The sequence below is a fragment of the Microcebus murinus genome, chromosome 19, assembly GCF_040939455.1.
Source record: "Microcebus murinus isolate Inina chromosome 19, M.murinus_Inina_mat1.0, whole genome shotgun sequence".
Classification (NCBI taxonomy): Eukaryota; Metazoa; Chordata; class Mammalia; order Primates; family Cheirogaleidae; genus Microcebus; species Microcebus murinus.
This window is the reverse complement of record NC_134122.1, coordinates 20758434-20777821: the sequence shown is the minus strand read 5'-3', so window position 1 is coordinate 20777821 and position 19388 is coordinate 20758434. Positions and strand designations below refer to the sequence as shown.

The window sequence follows — 19388 nt, the reverse complement described above, 5'->3', positions numbered from 1 at the left end:
CAGGGACTGGGACAGGCGGGTTGGGAAGGCAGCACAGTGCTGTGAGCTCCAGAGCTGACCCAGGCCTGAGTCCTGTGCTTCCAAGGTTGTTCCTGTCTGGGGCAGTCTTGTTTATTGAAAGGTAAATGCAGAGCTGAATGGTGCTTCCGGGGGTCTCCAGCAAGTTCTCTTAGTGCGGTAAGACAGTGAATGCAGGGCTGACGATCTAGGGCCTTTCCTGCCCTAGGGAGAAGGCAGGCAGACAGTGGGGCATAGCTGTGTTGGGAGAGATTTGAGGTGGCAGAGTCTGGTTCCAAAGGGGCCCAAGGGCAGACTGCCTGCCCCCTCTCAGAGCCAGGCTAGAGGACAGATGACAAAGAGCACTGGCTTTGATCCTCACAATGAGTGGCTTTGCTACTCGTTGGCTGTGAGCTGGGCAAGGTGTAGTCACTCTATGCCTTAATATCCTCATCTGTAAAATGTGACGTTTCCTCTTAAGTCAGAGCTGCTGACATGATTTGTTTGGCCTCGATAGTGCTTCCATGTAAGTTTCACATAAAAATCCAGATTACTGGTTTCCACACAGCTGCACCTTCCACTCCTGCTCCATCCCCACAGGCTCATCACTCACCTGTTGGGTTTGCAATGCCCCCCCCCTGCACCTCCGTGCCCCTCCTCCCCTAACACAGGCTCTGCTCTCAGAGTCCGGCCTCCTGAGCTGTGGCTGTGCTCTCCAACAGAGAGCACCCCTGGGCTTCCCAGCTCTGGGGCTGGGGTGTGAAGAATCCCACCTACTGCACTTGGCCCTCTCCCCAGCTCCATCCAGCTCTGCTTCTTACCATCCTGCCTCTCTCCCTCCAGGCAGCATGGAGCCCGCACCCATGCCGCTCAGCCTCGGCCCCCACCACCACGAGGCCCTACCCATGCTCATGACCTTGCTATTCTGGGCCTTGCGTCCTGTCAGGAGATGGACAGGAGACAGCTGGGCTCACAGGCCACCCAGACTGGGAGCTAGCCCGGGGAAGCCTGCTGGCTCTCCCTGTTGCGTCTAATCCCTGGGGCTCCCCCAAACCTTGGCCTCAGGAGACTAGGGATAGAATTAGCCTTGAAAAGGAGGGGGGATGCTTTGGAGATATGGGTGCCCTGTTCTCCAAGTGAGATGGTGAGTGAAAGCTGTGGCGCCCCAGGGTAAGCAGGGCCTGATCCTCTCCTAATCTAGCAGCAACTGGTGCTCTGAGGCTCCCCCTCCCCCAAACCCTGCCAGCCTTCAGGCACTTGCCTCCCAAAGATGGGGCAGGGGAGGGGTACAAGGACATCCACCCAACAGGCACATCTTGTCTGTTGGAGCCTGACACAGTGTCTCCCTCTAAGCTTTTCTTTGCAGATGGTTAAACCGAAGTTCGGAACTGGCCAGGGATAAGCCAGGCTCTATCTCCACATCCTTCAGAACCAGGTCTCTCCCATTCTCTCAGCTCCAGTCTCCAGGTGTGAGAGGAAGAGCACCTTCCAGCCTTGCGCTTGGAGACCCCCTTGGGAAGGGACAGGACCCAACAGAGAACCTTCACGCAACCTCCCTCCATCCTAGTTCACACCCACAGCCTCTGTGCTGGTGACCCTGCTGCAGCTCTGAGCTGGTGGCTTGCCCTCTCTGGCTTCAAGTTTCCCCCTCTGGGAAGCTGGGGGAGGTAGGAACGAATAACCTTAAAGGCCCCCCATTGGCAGGAATGTCCTGTAAAGCCTGTCTCATGCTCTCAACTCCCTTGAAGCTACCCATCTCTCCTGTCTGCCCTCTCCATATTTGGGCATTCCTGCTGCTGTAAGACAGTGGCCCCTGTCACTCCTCCAGGTGCGGGTGGGGAGAAGCCAGCCTGCGCCAAGTTTTGGCGGGGGCAGACTCCAGCCTAAGACAGTGGGTGCTGGGCCAGGTGGAGATGCCTGGTGATGTGACCGACCCCCAAAATTTACACCCCAATGCCTGACCCCCCCCTCACACTCCAGGTCACAGCAGGACTCTGCTTCAGGGGAGGGGTTTGCTGGAACTGTGAAAAGGGGGCGGGAAGGAGTACCTTGTCCTCAACTCACCCTGGAGGCTGTGCCTCCCCCCAATCCAGGCAGAAGAAGGGATGAGTCTGGGAGGCTAAATCCTCTAGTTCATCCACCCCTGCGGGCCACACCTCCTCCCCAAAAGTGGGGGCTCCCCCTTCTTCTGCCCCCGTGTCTTCTATGATCTCTGCTTAGCAACTTGAGCCTGAGTGAGAAGTAGCCTTAAGAAACCTTTCAGTAGTCCATACTCCTTGCTCATTTCAGGAAACTGAGTCCTGGACAGAGGAAAGACTTGAGCCCCGGGACACCCCGCTCCTTCCCCTCACTAACCTTTCACCAGCACTCTCATCCAGCCTCCTCTGCCTTCCTTTCCTCCCCTGCCCACACCCCATGGTACCCTCCCTCTGCTCCTCCAACAGCTGCCCTGGTGGTAACCAAGAGACGCCCCCATCTTGGAGCAGGGGTGGGGAGGGATGGCTCAGAGCAGCTGCTTCTCTGAGGAAGCTGACACCAAGGCCAGCCGCTCAGCAACAACTTGTGGCTTTGCACTCAGCTCCCTGCTGTCCCTTTTCCCCACTGCTCTCAGACTTCCCTCTGACCCTGGTGGCCCTGTCTCTCTGCTCCACCGCCTCCCCTCACCAGCTCTCTTCTGTCCTCATTTCCCCTAGACGTGTCCCAGAAATCTGCGCCCACCATTCCTTTGGTCTGGAGCCTCTGCTTTACCCAGCTTCCTCAGCCCCCTTCCTCGCTGCCTGTCACCGGGGTGTTCCCAGCTCCGATCACACAGCACAGGCCCGATCCCCATTCCCCTCACCGATCCCCATCCCCCCCCAGTGCCGACAGATGCAGTGGCAGAGTAGAGTGAGGACCAGGCACCCCTGCGGTCTACCATGTGAACCTCTCAGGTTAAAGTCAGTGCAGTGTGGGGTGAGGTGACCCTCTCTCCATGACTTGGGGTGACCCCTGCCCTCATCCTGAAACAGTTCTCCCTCCCTCTCTGCCATCAGCACATTCTGTAGCCTCTTGGGTTACCTGGCTGCCTGGATGTCCCATTTTCTTGGAGGGGGATACCCTGTCAGGGATGGGGGGGCCCTGAGGGCTGTGTTCCCAGAGGCTGAGTTAGAGCAATCGGGGGAGAAACAGGCAGTGCAGCACTGGCTTTGCGCACTAGGACCTGGACACTAAATCCCTTGTTGATGGCTGTGGCAACCCCTCCCTAGGGTAGGGTTACCATCTTCTGCCCTGTCCCCTTGACCCTCTCCCCTCCTTACTTCCCCTGTTCCTCTAGAGCCACTTCCTCTGGCCCCTAAAAGATGTCTCCCCTTCTTCAGTGCCCCAAGGCTTGGAGTATCTCTACCACTCATTCACAACTAGCTGAGGGGGAAGGAGACTGGGCAATGGCAACAGGCTCAGGGCAGACGGGGCTGAAAGGGGGTGTGTGGAATGTGAAAGGTGAGGCCCGGGTATGGAAGAGGGCTTAAGGGAAGAGCTGGGGGATGAGTTTGGAACAGGAAATTCAGTGCAACTGGGGAAGTCAAGGCAACTGGGGGTGATGTCGGTAGCAGATGACAGAAAGTGAAGTCTCCCTGCCCCCCCTTCCCTGGGGCTGGGGCCACCTTTGCTTCCCTCATGAGTGACATCTCAGGCTGCAGCCCCACTGTTCCCCCTCTGTCAGCAGAAATATCTCTCTACTGACCCCTCCTGCCGGAGTCTCAGCCAGCCAATCCTTGACCTAGGGGAGGGGGGAGTCTGGGCCCCCCCCACTCGCTCATAAGGACCAGCTGGGGGCTGGGGGGGTGGCCGGCTGCTGCAAGTGGGACGGGGGTCAGATCTTCATAGAGGAAAGAAGAACGTGGGGGGGGGCAGGAGAGGAAAAGGAGGAGAAACCCAGGCAGACAGGCAGGTGTACACACTGAGGAAGGACCCCACGAGTGAGAACCCCCCAGAAGAACACACCTCGCCCTGGCCCCCAGGAAGGGAGCACAATGGATGCCGCACACGCCAAGACCACAGAGGAATGTTTGGCCTATTTTGGGGTGAGCGAGACCACAGGCCTCACCCAGGACCAAGTTAAGCGGCATCTGGAAAAATACGGCCCCAATGGTGAGTGTCCCTCAGAGGAAAGGCTGGTAACGCCCTCCTGCAACCCCAACACACACACACTCACACACACACGCATATACACAACGCACACGCAAAGTTTCTCCCTCCGGAGTATCTTAGGGAAGAGCTGGGCCATGGTCCAATGATTTCAGGGGGAAGAGGATACTGAGAAAAGAGGGTGCCTGAGATCTAGAGTTTTGGGAAGTTTTATGGGATGACCTTGATGAACCTCAGATGCCCTTTTGGCAGCCTGATTCTCTTACCTTTGCCACAAAGTCCTGGATGTGGGGGGCATGAGGCTGAACCCCAAAATGAATATGTCCTTTTCTTCTTTTTCCTTTTTCCTGGGAAGAGCTCCCTGCTGAAGAAGGTAAGTTACTGGAATCCCTGGGTGCTCATAAATGACCCTCCCTCCTCACTGTGTCCCATTCCCTTCTCCATAGACTCCTTGGGCAAATACCCCTTCCCAGTGATTAGAGTCCTGGGGGCGGGGGGGGGCACTTTCTCCCTGGAGGCATCCAACCATTAAACAACTGCCAACCACTTGGAAGAGCCTGTTTTTGGACTCCTGGCGAGCTCCCTAAGCCCTTCTCTCCTACCAAGCTGCCTACCCATCACCCTGGAGCCTCCCCAGGCGGAACTCAGGGCACTCCAGTCCCTGGACCCCAGCCTGCACTCGCAGTCCCAGACCCTCATCCTCTAGACCTTAACTCCGGGCCCCTCTCCGTGCCTCTTCCCCTAGGGAAGTCCCTGTGGGAGTTGGTGGTAGAGCAGTTTGAAGACCTCCTGGTGCGGATTCTTCTCCTGGCTGCCTGCATTTCCTTTGTAAGTGTGAGAGGGCGTCTGGGGCTGGCTGGGGGTGTGAGCGGGGGTATCAGGAACGTCTGCGCGGCAGAGGAGAGCGGGGATCCCGGTCACCGGCTCCTCTAGCCCAAGCCCCAGCATCCTACTTTACGGATGAGGCAGGGAGGGGCTGAGTCGCGTCCTCCTCTGTCCTCCCCTACACCCCACAGGCAGGTTTTATTTTAAGCTTTAAGGGTGTTCTCAGCCAAAACACTGAAGCTAAGCCACCCTCGCAGCTTGAAGGGCTTGGAGGGCTCGGGTTACCCCCCAAGCGCTGGGCTCGCAGCAGGGCTGTAATGCCGCCTGCGGCTCCCGGGCCACTACCTCTCCCGGCATGCCCCAGGCCGCCCGCTCCACCAATCCCCGGGCCTCCTGGCACCCCTGCCCCGCCCACCCCGGCCTCCTGCCGCTGATTGGTTGAGGGAAAGACTCGCTCATCAAGGCGGGAAAGCTACTGTGCGAGGGTGACTCCAGACACGCCCCAAGGCCCGGCGCCCTGGCCCGCCCCCATCAGGGCTGGGACTCTGGATGGCTCTCCTCTCTGCCCAGCCTGACTCGCCGCTGCCGCTTCCCCGCCCTCCTCAGGGCCTGCCACCGCTCCTGCCAGGGCGCTCCCTAGTTCCTACAGCCCCGCGGCACCCACGACCCCAGCAGTCAGCCTGCGTTTCGGAGTTCCTGCCTTAGGGTCTCAGTCCTGCTGGAAGACAAGACTCTGGGGGCAAAAAAGGCTCCCTGTGCCTTGGTCTCCTTAAGGGAGACGGCGTCGGTCCGTCCCTGGGTACAAGCTGGCAGGGCCTCACTCCTCCCTTCTCAGATTTGCTCCTTGACATTTGCCTGTGTCTGTTGCCTGGCAGTGGCAACAGCTGGGCGGGGCGTATACAGGAGGCCCCAGTAACACTATCCCCCCTCCTGCTCCCTCATGAAATCGGAGCTGCCTTGCCTTGGCCGTGGGGGAGGGCTGGGGGGGGGCAGGCGCCCATGAGGACCACAGGGTTTTTCCTATGGGGTTTTGGCTCCCTCAGGATGGAGGTGGCTGTGGGGGTAGTTGGCCTGGGTGGGCCCTGAGGTTGGCTTCCAAGCCAGCAACACAGCCAGGAGAACCTGAAAGCATTCGCAGTTAATCCCCAAGTTGTGCATGTCTGTGCCCACCTGTTCCCGCTGAATAATGGCAGTGGCGGGCATGCTGAGTCTGAGCCCGGAGTGTGCAGAGCCTCAGACAGATGCGGGGCTGCGGCACCCCCAAGATGCCCTGCCTTGTTAGCGCCTGCACATTGTCTCACCTCTGCAGTGGCCTCTGGAATCCTTCCACTTCCCTTCTTCACCTGTTTTGGGGGCTTTATTACCTGTCATTCTTCTCTCCCCTGCTTCCCAGGTGCTGGCCTGGTTTGAGGAAGGTGAAGAGACCATCACCGCCTTTGTTGAACCCTTTGTCATCCTGTTGATCCTCATTGCCAATGCCATCGTGGGGGTTTGGCAGGTTAGCTTTAAGCTCTCCTCACCCCTTCCTGTCCCAACACTGAACGTGAAGCCAACCCTCCCTCCAACCGCATCCATCACTTCCCCAGGGCTTGCCTTTTCCTCGGGTACTATTGCCCAATTTGGAAGTGGGATGGGGTGTTGGGGAAAAGGTGTGAGAATATGACCCACTGTCACTTGCTGGCTTTATGACCCTGAGCAAGTTTCCTTCATCCTTTTGAGCCTCAGTTTCCTCATCCATAAAATGGGGCTAATAATCCCATCCCTCAGGCTCGTGGTGAAATCAAACAAAATGATGAGTATGTCTGGTATAGACTAGGAATTCAATAGATGCTAGTTTGATTTCCTTCTTCCTCTTATCTTACCACCCTCTACTTTTCCTATCCCCTGCTTTCTGATTTTGTTTGATTCTCTTTTCTTCTTTCTCCAAAACCCTCTCACCTGTTTTCAGCCATAGGTGACAGTTTCCTCAACAGTCCCCCCTAACACACACATATGCACTCGCACACCCCTGCCTTCACATGGGGTTTTGTCTCCTCCTTAGTGCCAAGAGCCAGAACAGAACGGCATGACCCTGCCTCCTGTGCGATGTCCCTGTTTCTCCCAAGATCCTGGCCACTGCTCCTCCATCTCTATGCCCCCACTCCCCAAATTGTCCCCTCCCCTTTCCACGAGCTTCCTTCCTCTGATGGCCTTCCTCTCTCCTGCCCTGTCCCCTCAGGAGCGTAATGCAGAGAATGCCATCGAGGCTCTCAAGGAATATGAACCCGAGATGGGGAAGGTCTACCGGGCTGACCGAAAGACAGTGCAAAGGATCAAGGCTCGGGACATTGTTCCAGGGGACATTGTAGAGGTGGCCGGTGAGTGTTCGCAATGGGTGGTCCAGGATGGGAGGCCATGGGTCTAAGGCCAAGAAGAAGGTGGGGACTGGTCAGCCCCTGACCCTGGTGTCCAGGAGGCTGGTGGAGTCTGCTTCTCCTTCCAAGACTCCTCAGAAGGTCAGCCCAGGGCATTCCGGCCACGGCACCCTCTCGCCGTCAGTCTCGGCAGGAACAGCCAGTCCTGTCCCTGAAGCTGCAGGCAGACCCCCTGCTCCCCCTGCTCTCAGCCAGCACTTGCAAGCAACAGGTGGAACCCAGGCCTTGCCAATAGCCCCGTCTCCACCCCCTCCCGAGGAGGCCTGGCTTCCCTCTCCTTCCACCCACCCCCACGCTTGGTCAGCTTTCAGTCTTGACCTCTCAGTGCCCTTGAGGCCTCTCAGAAGGGAAGGAGCATGGAAGGGAGGAGGCAGGCCGAAGGCTCAAGCCCCCGGCCATGTAAGGGAAACTCAGGCCCGGCAGAGAGCACGGGACCTGGGAGGAGGGGAGCTCAAGGAGGTGCCCCGCCCCTCTGGTGAGGGACACTTAATGCCTGACCAGGGAGGGGTGGGGGCCGGGTGGCTAAGATTACTGGGATTCTGCCCCCTTCAGCGGTTTTTATATTTGCCCTGCACAGGCCTTCGCACAACTCCAGGCCCCTGGCAGGCGGAGTAGACCTCCCTAGGCCTCCTTCCCTCCACCAAACACCCACGTCACTGCCTGGGAAGCTTGAGGAGAGGGAGCAGGGGTGGGCTGAAGACCCCGGTGCCCCATGGCAGGACTGTCCTACCACGGTGACAGTGTGGAGTCAGTGCCATAAGCATCTATAAATATCACTCAGGCTTGGGTGTCAGGGTGTCCCATCACCACCTCCTCCCTCCTCCATCCTCCATCCACTTCCTCTGGCACAGGAGGGAAATGAGGGAAAGGAGAGTGGTGGGACCCTGTCCCCAGTACCATCCGTGGGCCCAGGCGGAATTGGGAATTGGGCAGAGGCCCTGGGAGGTATGGATCCTCCTCCAAAGGCCTCTGAGTCTGGGGGCGTTGGCCTCTTCAGCCCCTCCCAAGGTGGTTTCTGTGGTCGTCCTGCCCCACCTGTGCATCCCCCCAGCTCCTCAGCCTGTGTTTCTTTTCCTCCTCCTCTGCACCTGTCCCGGCTGTCTCCCCAGCTCGCTCAGCCTGGCTCCCCGCCTGCCCTCAGATGCTCAGCCCGCCTGGCATGATTCTCTCACCAACCTGCGCCCCCACCCCATCCCCTGCGCACACCTCCCTCCCTCTCTTCTCTCTGGCTGCACCTCCACTTGTTCTCTCAGTTGGCCTTGATTTTCTCAATTCTCGTATATTTTCTTCTGTCTATTCCTGCCCTCCCCGGCTGTCCACTTCATTCCCTCACGCTGATGTCACTTCTCGCCCTGTTTTCTGAGTCCCTTTCTTGCCTTTCCCTCCCCGAGTTTCTAATTCTCATCTCCCTGTCTGTTTCACCCATTCTCAGTTTTAGTTTCTCGTCCTACAGTTGGACTGTCCCTAAGTTTCCCTTGAGTCACTGAGCGTGCATTTGTCGAGCACATACAATGTGTCAGGCAGGATGTGGGCACTCCCCTCACGGGGCTCACGGTGGGAAGAGGAGCCATTGACACGGGGACAGCAGGGATGGGCGCTGCAACAGGAGTGCTTGCCTGGGCTGCAGGAGCCTATGCGGGGGCCTGACATGAGCCCCAGCGAGGCCCCAGCCCCGGGCCTCCCTGAGACCTGCAGGATTGTTGCGGGGGGAGAGGTCAGACATGGATGGGGGTTTTCTTAGAAAGGAAGAGAACTCCATTCCCAACTGACCTCACTCTTCTCTGCTCTCTCTGCAGTGGGGGACAAAGTTCCTGCAGACATCCGCATCATCTCCATCAAATCCACCACCCTCCGGGTGGACCAGTCCATCCTGACAGGTCTGCTGGCCTGGGGGGAAGGTGCATGGGGGAGGGTGCAGGGAGGAGAGCTGGTGGACAGACAGGGACAGATTCCAGTGGACAGAGAACCCCAGCGGGAGGCCTCTCCTGGCTCCATGGTAGCAGCAGTGTCATCGGTGCTCAACTTTGTACACTCTGTCACAAGCCTGAAACATAAGGGGTCATGGAAGAGAGCCAGATGTTTGTGCCATTCTCTATATGGCCATCAGCCCCCCCTTCCCCATGGACGCAGGGGTGTACACACCCAGAGAACTGTCCTGTCTCCTTCCATGTCCCCAAAAGTCCTCAAGGGAGGAACCATATGATTCCAGGACAAGATGGAGGATTGAGTTACAATTAAAACCATGGCTGCTTCTGTTTCTCCACTGGGAAAAAGAGGGTGAAGAGCAGAGAACATTCTCCATGGCTCTGTGGTTCAAGGCAGCAAGGCTGGGCTGGCCCAGGGTGACTGCCCTGAGCCCTTGCTATTAGGGTGAGGGAGGCAAAGTCCCAAGGACCTGGACCCCTGCCTCCCAGGAATGTGCTTGACAGTTGACAATGCGCTTTCAGACACATCAGCTTATTTGATTTCCACCAAGACATTGCTCTGAAGTGTACACATTCTTGTCCCCATTTTACAGAGGAGCAAATTGAAGTTAAGTGATCAAAGTCACGCAGCTTATAAGCGGTCACGTTGGGTCTACCAAGGTTGTTTTGCTCTAAGTGCAATGGACTTCCCACTACCTCCAGGGACTTCCTCTGGAGTCCAGACATCCTCCAGGATGGCTGGTCCTTATCAGGCCCTGTCTTGCTGAGCAGGGAGGGAGTTAGGAATGGGAGGCCAGGGAGAAGGACATGATGCCATCTGAAAACCCCTTGCTTGGCCCTTTCTCCACAGGTGAGTCTGTATCTGTGATCAAGCACACAGACCCTGTCCCTGATCCCCGTGCTGTCAACCAGGACAAGAAGAACATGCTTTTCTCGGTGAGCAATCCCGGGCCAGCTGTCACGTGCTCCAGCCAGAGACCCTGGTTTGGGAGAAACGTGGCGGCGTGAGAAGAGATGAGGCTCTCAGCGGAGGGAATGTGACATGAGGGCCGCCTCTCACCTGCTTTCTGGCCTCTTCTCCTTCCCCAGGGCACCAACATCGCAGCCGGCAAGGCCTTGGGCATTGTCGCCACCACCGGCGTGAGCACCGAGATTGGGAAGATCCGAGACCAAATGGCAGCCACCGAACAGGAAAAGACCCCCCTGCAGCAGAAGCTGGATGAGTTCGGGGAGCAGCTCTCCAAGGTCATTTCCCTCATCTGCGTGGCCGTCTGGCTCATCAACATCGGCCACTTCAACGACCCCGTCCACGGGGGCTCCTGGTTCCGTGGAGCCATCTACTACTTCAAGATCGCTGTGGCCCTGGCTGTGGCTGCAATCCCGGAAGGTACAACAGCTTCTTTCTCCTCCCCTTTGCTAATCTCACCTGCAAAGACCCTTTTTCCAAGTAAGGTAATATTTCTGGGTTCCAGGGATTAGGATCTGATATCTTCGGGGGCCATTATTTAGCCAACCACAGTAGTCTCCCTCCCTCCCTGCATATTGTCCACTCACCTCCCTCCTTCCCCACAGGTCTTCCTGCTGTGATCACCACCTGCCTGGCCTTGGGCACCCGCCGGATGGCAAAGAAGAATGCCATTGTGAGGAGCCTGCCCTCCGTGGAAACCCTGGGCTGCACCTCTGTCATTTGTTCCGACAAGACAGGCACTCTCACCACCAACCAGATGTCTGTGTGCAAGGTCAGGAGCAGTGTGGGCAGTGCTCACTGTCAGGATGCCTTTGGGGCTGATATGAGCTCTCCCAGTTAAGGGGTTGTCCCTTCATCACCAGCAGCTTCTCATTTTGGCCTGTGAAACGCTCAAAGGGCAGATAGAGCAGCATCCTGCCAGCTATGCGGGGATCAGAGAGGACCTTTGTGCAACAACCAGAAGGCTCACTGTGGCCACCGTCTGTGTGCCAGGCACTGCCATGTGTGGTTTCTAAACCTCCATAACAGCCCGTTCAGGGGAAAGTCTCTTTAACCCCAGTTTTCAGAGGAGGAAACTGAGCTCTGGGAGATTTGGTGACTTGCCCAAAGATCCACAGTTAATAAATAGCAGAGTTGAGTTTCAAACCCAAGTCTGTGTGGCCCCGGAGCTCCTGTCCTGTGCAGCTCACTGCTCTTGAGAATGGTCACCCCACGACAGGCCCAGCAAGCTGGCCAGGCTCATCTTGTATAGCATTTCCTAAACCAGGGCTCTTTTTTTTTGTTGTTCAAGACAGAGTTGCCCGGGCTAGAGTGCCATGGTGTCAGCCTAGCTCACAGCAACCTCAAACTCCTGGGCTCAAGCGATCCTCCTGCCTCAGCCTCTGGAGTAGCTGGGACTACAGGCATGTGCCACTGTGCCTGGCTAATTTTTTTCTTTTTTCTTTTGAGACAGAGTCTCACTTTGTTGCCCAGGCTAGAGTGAATGCCGTGGCGTAAGCCTAGCTCACAGCAACCTCAATCTCCTGGGCTCAAGCAATCCTGCTGCCTCAGCCTCCTGAGTAGCTGGGACTACAGGCATGCACCACCATGCCCGGCTAATTTTTTTTTTTTTTTTTTTTTCAATAAAGCGCTGTCAGAAGACCCGGCTAATTTTTTCTCTATATATTAGTTGGCCAATTAATTTCTTTCTATTTATAGTAGAGACGGGGTCTCGCTCTTGCTCAGGCTGGTTTCGAACTCCTGACCTCGAGTAATCCCCCCGCCTCGGCCTCCCAGAGTGCTAGGATTACACGTGTGAGCCATGGTGCTTGGCCACCACCTTGTTTATTTTTATTTTTATTTTTTGGCACAGGTGAGGCATTTCCAAAAGATTCCACCTTATTTAACCCATAGTTTTCTAGGTTTTTATTTGACTATAGAACCTTTTTTCTTGGGATCCATCTTAATCATTCCTGTTCTTGAGAATTAAAAGCCTGATTGGGCCGGGCGCGGTGGCTCACGCCTGTAATCCTAGCACTCTGGGAGGCAGAGGCAGGCGGATTGCTCAAGGTCAAGAGTTCGAAATCAGCCTGAGCAAGAGTGAGACCACCTCTCTACTGAAAAAATAGAAAGAGGCTAATTGGCCAAATAAAAAAATATATATAGAAAAAATTAGCCGGGCATGGTGGCGCATGCCTGTAGTCCCAGCTACTCGGGAGGCTGAGGCAGCAGGATTACTTGAGCCCAGGAGTTTGAGGTTGCTGTGACCTAGGCTGACGCCACGGCACTCTAGCCTGGGCAACACAGTGAGACTCTGTCTCAAAAATAAATAAATAAAGTAAAAAAAAAGAAAAAAGAAGCCCTTTTGCGCTGGCTCTGGGTTCAGGGTGGACCACTGATCTCTGGGCACTGCCTTCTCCCCAGCTCTCTGAGGCACAGGCCGCAAAGCCAGGCCATAGGCTGGTGTGACTCAGCTCTTAACGTGGTTCATAAAAATGAATTCATTGCCCACGTTTGAAAGTCAAGAGATTCAATAGGAAAATAACCTGAATTTCTAGCTCTTTTTGCAAAACTGGAAGATCTGGCCACAGGGGGCTGGCGCTATAGATGGGCCAGGCGCTTAACAGGTGGGCTATTAGCCGCAGTCCTCACCACACCTTATTATAGTCCTCTTATTTTATTGACGGATCTGAAGAAGCCCCAGCATGGCTTGCAGTAACTTCTGTTTTAAGGCCAAGGACACAGAACATGGACAATGGTTGCAGAGGTGTGGTGGGAAGGGGGTGATGCAGGGAGGGGCAAGGACAGCCAAACGGCGGGGATGATAGGACGTTCGGTTAGTTTGCTGGGAGGGTCAATGTCCAGAAGTGCGCACAGGCCTCCCTTGATGCAGATGCCTGCCTTCGGCCATGGGGAGAGGTGGACATCCCTGAGCGTGCCCTTCTCCCCTGCAGATGTTCATCATCGACAGGGTGGATGGGGACATCTGCCTGCTGAATGAGTTCTCCATCACCGGTTCCACCTACGCTCCAGAGGGAGAGGTGTAAGTTGCCCCATGTCCTCTCCCAGGATTCCTGCCCCTGCCCCCCCACCAGCTCTCTTCCCGGACCCTCCTCCTGGTCTTGTCTTCCTTCCTTCTCTGACCTGCTATCTCCCCCTCCTGATGTCCAAGTTGCCATCTCCCCACCTGTCCTTCTCACTTTCCCTGCGCTCTCATTCCCTGTTCTTCACTGTCTCTGCGCCTTCCTCCCTCCCCACCTGCTGCCAGCTTGAAGAATGATAAGCCAGTCCGGACAGGGCAGTATGATGGGCTGGTGGAGTTGGCCACCATTTGTGCCCTCTGCAATGACTCCTCCTTGGACTTCAACGAGGTAACACTCCAGCCCCAAAGCAGCCCTCCTCCTCCTTCTGATTGGCTCAGAGTCTGGGCCTCATCCGCAGGCCAGGAAGAAGGGGTCAGAGGCAGGGGCCCAGGACACCAAGTCCTCTGCTGGGTTGCGAGGGAAGGGAGTGGTTTGCTTCCTTCTCACTCTAGGTTGGGAGGAGGTATGGCAGGTGGGAGCAGGGGACAAGCAGCTCAGGTGCCAGCTTCCTCTTCTTCCTCTGCCCAACTCAGGCCAAAGGTATCTATGAGAAGGTCGGCGAGGCCACTGAGACGGCACTCACCACCCTAGTGGAGAAAATGAATGTGTTCAACACTGACGTGAGGAGCCTCTCAAAGGTGGAGAGGGCCAATGCCTGCAACTCGGTGAGTCTGGGGACCCCCTGCCCTGGGGGCCTTCTTTGCCCCATGTCATGCAGATCAGGACCTAAGCTACCTCAGGAGGCAGAGGCGGGGCAGGCTGGGCAGGGCCTTGTGCCTGTGCTGGGACCGCAACCAGGCTGGTAGACAGGCTCCCGTCGCTTGTCTGGGCCAGGCCGGCTGTGGGTGGGACCTACTGCCCCTGGAGCCTGGCTGCAGTACCCTTGTTGGATTTAAGATCAGTCTGTCTGGTGTGTCCCAAGTTGAAATTGATAGAGCTGGACACAGAAACCACAGTGACCCGTCCTGGGGCAGCCCTGATTTCAACTATCATCCCTTTGTGTCTAGAAGCAAGCTCATTTTCAGAGCTCAAGTCCCAATTTAGGATTGGGAAATACGGCTGCTGTACCTACAGGGGGAGACTTTCCTTGTTCAGACGAACCAGGCTAATTCTGTTACTGTCACTTTGATATTTGTTGAATGTCTATATTGAGTTCCTCTTGCTAGGGAACTATATTCCCCGCATCTCTCATTCTTGTTTGTTTTTTGAGTTTTTTTGTATATGCAAGATGCTCATTGCTGTTTAATATAACAAAAACCTGAAAACTCAAATATCTATCAATAGAGGATTAATTTTAAAAAAATTATAAATGATAATACAAACATACATTTGTTATTTAACTTTTTGTTATTTTTATTTTGTGGAGAAATATACATGATGCATTTAGTGGAAAAAATGCTTTCATTCATTTTTATGAAGTACTTATTTATCACCAGGCACGAGGCCTGCACCATCCAATACCACACATGGTTATTTACATTTAAATTACTTCAAATTCAAAAAAAGTAAAAATTCGGTTCTTTGATCACACTGGTCACACCTCCAGGCCTCCACAGGGATTGCTCCGTTACACCATGCGGGACAGTGAGGATTAGAGAACATTTCTACCATCACTGAAAGTTCTGGACACTGCCACGTGAGGCCGTCCTATTTCTGTTGTGCTTTAGACTGGACACAAGCCTTGAAATTCTTTCTTCTCGGGCTCAGCTTGCAGTCTGTTCTGACCTCCAGATCCTTTTTGATAATTTTAAGAGGCCTGTCATCTCTCTCCCAGGTGATCCGTCAGCTCATGAAGAAGGAATTCACCCTGGAGTTCTCCCGAGACAGAAAGTCCATGTCTGTCTACTGTTCCCCAGCCAAATCTTCCCGGGCTGCTGTGGGCAACAAGATGTTTGTCAAGGTCAGAAATAGGATTGTACCTCAGCCCTCTCTTCTTCCTAATCCTGGACCCTTCTCCTACCTGTGCTTTCTCTCTGCGCCCTGGAAGACAGGTGGGCGTCTCTGAATGCTGTCCTTGTCTCCCAGGGTGCACCCGAGGGGGTCATTGACCGCTGCAACTACGTGCGTGTCGGCACCACCCGGGTGCCGCTGACGGCGCCAGTGAAGGAGAAGATCATGTCGGTGATCAAGGAGTGGGGCACTGGCCGGGACACCCTGCGCTGCCTGGCGCTGGCCACCCGAGACACGCCCCCCAAGCGGGAGGAGATGGCTCTGGATGACTCTGCAAAGTTCATGGAGTACGAGGTGAGCTGATGGGACCCTCCTTTGTCCTGGAGCTGGCCAAGGGTCAGGTTTCCAATCGTCTGCCTCATACCCTCCACTACCTTGTCAGTTCCTACCTTGTCAGTCAAATCAACGGGTCCGTAGCAGAGGCCACAGGATCACAGGACATTAGAGTTTGAAGGAACCCTGGGAGTTGTCTAGTCCAGTGTGATCTGGGAGCCAGGCACGGTGGCGCATGCCAATAGTCCCAGGGACTCAGGAGGCGGAGGCAGGAGGATCACTCGAGCCCAGGAGTTTGGCGTTGCAGTGAGCTATGATTGAGCCACTGCACTCCAGCCTGGGTGACAGAGTAAGACCCATCTCTTAAAAAAAAAAAAAAAAAAGTGGTTTTTTTTTTGTGTTTTTTGCCTCACCCCGTCAAAGACTGTGGACTAGTCTTTGACGGGGTGAGGCGTTTGCACCAGAACAGGAATTGACACACTGCAGGGCTTGGAGGACGTGCTTTCCACAGTGAGACTGCTCAATGCTGCTGGCCTGTGTTCTGGCGCAGCTCCTTACTTGTGGGAGACTGACAGCACCAAAGTCCACTCCCTTAATTTTACAGAGGGAAGACAGGGTCCCAGCCGGTAACAGGGGATTTGCTCAAAGTTGTGGGCCAAGTGGTGGCACTGAAAGCAGAAACCACTGCCCTCACTGCCAGCTCGAAGTGTCTTTCTATGAAAGACATGATCTGGCCCTGTGATGGGCCTGGCACCACCAGCCCCTGCAAGTACACAGATGAAAGAGAGAGACCTCTTGCTTCTTTGACACCAGGCCCTGAGGTTGAAGCCCAGGGCTGAGGCTCTCCCCACCTTCCCAATCTTTCACCCGATCCTATGCCACCAACTCCCTCCCTGACCTGTTGCTCCCTGCTGTCTCCTCAGACGGACCTGACCTTCGTTGGTGTGGTAGGCATGTTGGACCCCCCTCGCAAGGAGGTCACCGGCTCTATCCAGCTGTGCCGGGATGCTGGGATCCGAGTGATCATGATCACTGGGGACAACAAGGGCACAGCCATCGCCATCTGCCGACGCATTGGCATCTTTGGGGAGAACGAGGAGGTGACAGACCGGGCCTACACAGGCCGAGAGTTTGACGACCTGCCCCTGGCTGAGCAGCGGGAAGCCTGCCGACGTGCCTGCTGCTTCGCCCGCGTGGAGCCCGCACACAAGTCGAAGATCGTGGAGTTCCTGCAGTCCTACGATGAGATCACAGCCATGGTGAGACGCCCACGGGGCTGCGTGACCAGCATGGGGAGGGCGGGCCCAGGGGTGATGCATGGAGAGGAGATGGATTCAGACCCGGAGGATTCAGGCCCTGAGCCCCCCCACCTCCCCTAGACAGGCGATGGCGTCAACGATGCCCCTGCCCTGAAGAAGGCTGAGATCGGCATTGCCATGGGATCTGGCACTGCCGTGGCCAAGACCGCCTCTGAGATGGTGCTGGCCGATGACAACTTCTCTACCATCGTGGCTGCCGTGGAGGAGGGCCGCGCCATCTACAACAACATGAAGCAGTTCATCCGCTACCTCATCTCCTCCAACGTGGGCGAGGTGGTCTGGTGAGCGTCCAGGGCGGGCATCCCAGGGGAAGTGGGGGCTGGGTGGGAGGGTGGCCATAGGTCTGGGAGGCAGGACAGACGTGCAACCACCTCCTTCCGGCAGCATCTTCCTGACAGCCGCCCTGGGGCTGCCCGAGGCCCTGATCCCTGTGCAGCTGCTGTGGGTAAACTTGGTGACCGATGGGCTCCCTGCCACCGCCCTGGGCTTCAACCCACCAGACTTGGACATCATGGACCGGCCCCCCCGGAGCCCCAAGGAGCCCCTCATCAGTGGCTGGCTCTTCTTCCGCTACATGGCAATTGGGGGTGAGCAAGATGGCACCCCACAATCCTTCCCAGCCTTTGGGACTGACCTCCTCTCTGAGACACCAGCTCTCTGCATGTAGCCACCTCGATGGGTCCCCTTCCACCAGTTTTCTGTCTATGGCTGTGCGAGGCCCCCTGAATGCCTCCCACCTCCCCAGCCCTGACCCCCGACTCCCTTCTCCCTGCCGCAGGGTACGTGGGTGCAGCCACTGTGGGAGCAGCTGCCTGGTGGTTCCTGTATGCAGAGGACGGGCCTCAAGTCAGCTACAGCCAGCTGGTAGGGGGAAGACGGAGAGGCAGGGACCAGGGGTGTGGCGTGGGGGCGTCTCTGGGCTCTCAGACTCCCGTCCCTTCCCCTGCAGACTCACTTCATGCAGTGCACGGAGCACAACCCTGACTTTGAGGGTGTGGACTGTGAGATCTTTGAGGCCCCCGAACCCATGACCATGGCCTTGTCCGTGCTGGTGACCATCGAGATGTGCAATGCGCTCAACAGGTGGGCCCGCCCACCCTCTCTGGCTGCCATCCTGAGGCCTGTCCTCGCCCTGGCCTGCCTCCCTCCAACCCCTTCTCTGTCTTTGTCCTGTGTCTCCTGCCCACTGCCTGCAGCCTGTCTGAGAACCAGTCCCTGCTGCGCATGCCGCCCTGGGTCAACATCTGGCTGATGGGCTCCATCTGCCTCTCCATGTCCCTCCACTTCCTCATCCTCTACGTCGACCCCCTGCCGGTGAGCCTCCCCCAGTCCCTGGCCCCCACTAAGGAGCGCCTGTAGGGGCTGTGACCAGTACCACTGGAGGTGCGGACAGGGAGGAAGGTGGGACCCAGCTGGACAGGGCGGCTGGCTCCTGTCCTTCCTCATGCCCTGCCCCACTCCCACCCCCAGATGATCTTCAAGCTCCGGGCCCTGGACACCACCCAGTGGCTCATGGTCCTCAAGATATCACTTCCTGTCATCGGGCTTGATGAAATCCTCAAGTTCGTTGCTCGGAACTACCTGGAGGGTAAGGAGCGCGCCTCCCTGCCCCTGTGGGCCCGGCCCCCACACAGCCCCCGCCCTCTGCGCTGCGAAGCGCCCGCCCCACCCTCTTCCTTTTCAGGTGGGTAAGTTCTCCTGGGCTCGGCAGGACCAGCGTCCACCAGGGAGGAGCCCCATCCCCTTCCCCCTCCCTCCGTGTCCGGGGGGGGGGCCACCTCCTCAGCCCTCTGCCCCCACGCTGCCTCCCCTCCTTGACAACAGTGTCTCTTGTGCTCTCTGGCCTTAGGATAACCGTTCCCCCTCCTCCAACTCTTTGAACCCGTGTCACAGGTATCGCCCCCCTTCTTGCCCTCACCCCAGCTGCTGTGTCCCAGCTACTCTGCCCCTGCCGCATCAAGATCACTTGCGCTCGCGGCTCCACCCAGAGCCACTGCCGCTGCTGCCACTGCCGCGCTGCGCGCTTCCAACCGGGGTGGGCCTCGCCCACTCCCAGACGCCCGCCCGGCAGTGCCAGGCCTCTGGGCGCCAGTGTCTGCCGTGCTGCGCTGCGCCGCGCTGGCTGGGCTGTCTCTGCTGCTGGGGCTGCGGGGTGGGAGGCAGGGTCTGGGGACACAGGTGAGTAGGGGAGAATGGGACTAGGGTGACCCCGCAGCTGGCCAGGTGAGCGTGCCGGGGACGCAGCTGGGGAGGACGTCTCTACCTCCCGCCCACCCTGCAGACTGCTTCATCCCTCTCTTTCTCCTTCCAGATCCAGAAGATGAAAGGAGGAAGTAACCATCCTTTTGCCCCATCTTCCCCACCCCCTAGTGACGCATCTTCAGCCAGAGCTGTGGCACAGAACCCCCCTCTCCCCTGAAGTGTTTCTGTTTATAAACACAATGTCCCTTCTCTTCTCCTTCCCTCTTAGCAACCAACCCTCCCCTTCACCCGTGTAAATCCCCCCTTCCCGACCCTGAGGGGCTTGCAGG

General features: G+C 56.8%; 1 protein-coding gene and 2 long non-coding RNA genes across 3 annotated transcripts; 1 reads left to right on the top strand and 2 right to left on the bottom strand.

The window, feature by feature from the left end:
• Positions 1–86: 86 nt before the first annotated feature.
• On the bottom strand, positions 87–4966 carry LOC105868292 (uncharacterized). Its single transcript, XR_012913495.1, has 3 exons — positions 4831–4966; positions 4389–4483; positions 87–217 (listed from the first exon to the last, which is right to left on the bottom strand). It is a non-coding gene; the product is annotated as an uncharacterized LOC105868292 (long non-coding RNA).
• Positions 3808–19387, top strand: ATP2A1 (ATPase sarcoplasmic/endoplasmic reticulum Ca2+ transporting 1). The gene is made up of 23 exons (XM_012758924.2): positions 3808–4125; positions 4478–4495; positions 4868–4950; positions 6341–6445; positions 7166–7304; positions 9158–9238; positions 10137–10222; positions 10376–10673; positions 10859–11025; positions 13187–13275; positions 13501–13603; positions 13849–13980; positions 15090–15215; positions 15341–15559; positions 16462–16797; positions 16918–17138; positions 17242–17444; positions 17636–17721; positions 17807–17940; positions 18054–18171; positions 18328–18445; positions 18707–18750; positions 19169–19387. Exons 1-22 carry the CDS (start codon positions 4008–4010, stop codon positions 18709–18711), a joined length of 2985 nt encoding a protein of 994 aa, XP_012614378.1. The 5' UTR covers positions 3808–4007; the 3' UTR covers positions 18712–18750; positions 19169–19387.
• On the bottom strand, positions 14644–15353 carry LOC142862429 (uncharacterized). Its single transcript, XR_012913494.1, has 2 exons — positions 15276–15353; positions 14644–15186 (listed from the first exon to the last, which is right to left on the bottom strand). It is a non-coding gene; the product is annotated as an uncharacterized LOC142862429 (long non-coding RNA).
• Position 19388: the final 1 nt, after the last annotated feature.

What these genes read in the sequence shown, in the direction of transcription:
- ATP2A1 (XM_012758924.2), top strand. Translation starts at nt 4,008, where the DNA reads ATGGATGCCGCACACGCCAAGACCACAGAGGAATGTTTGGCCTATTTT. An exon ending in CCATCGTGGGGGTTTGGCAG is followed by an intron (nt 6,446 to 7,165) that starts GTTAGCTTTAAG and finishes CTGTCCCCTCAG; the next exon opens with GAGCGTAATGCAGAGAATGC. An exon ending in AAGTCAGCTACAGCCAGCTG is followed by an intron (nt 17,722 to 17,806) that starts GTAGGGGGAAGA and finishes CTTCCCCTGCAG; the next exon opens with ACTCACTTCATGCAGTGCAC.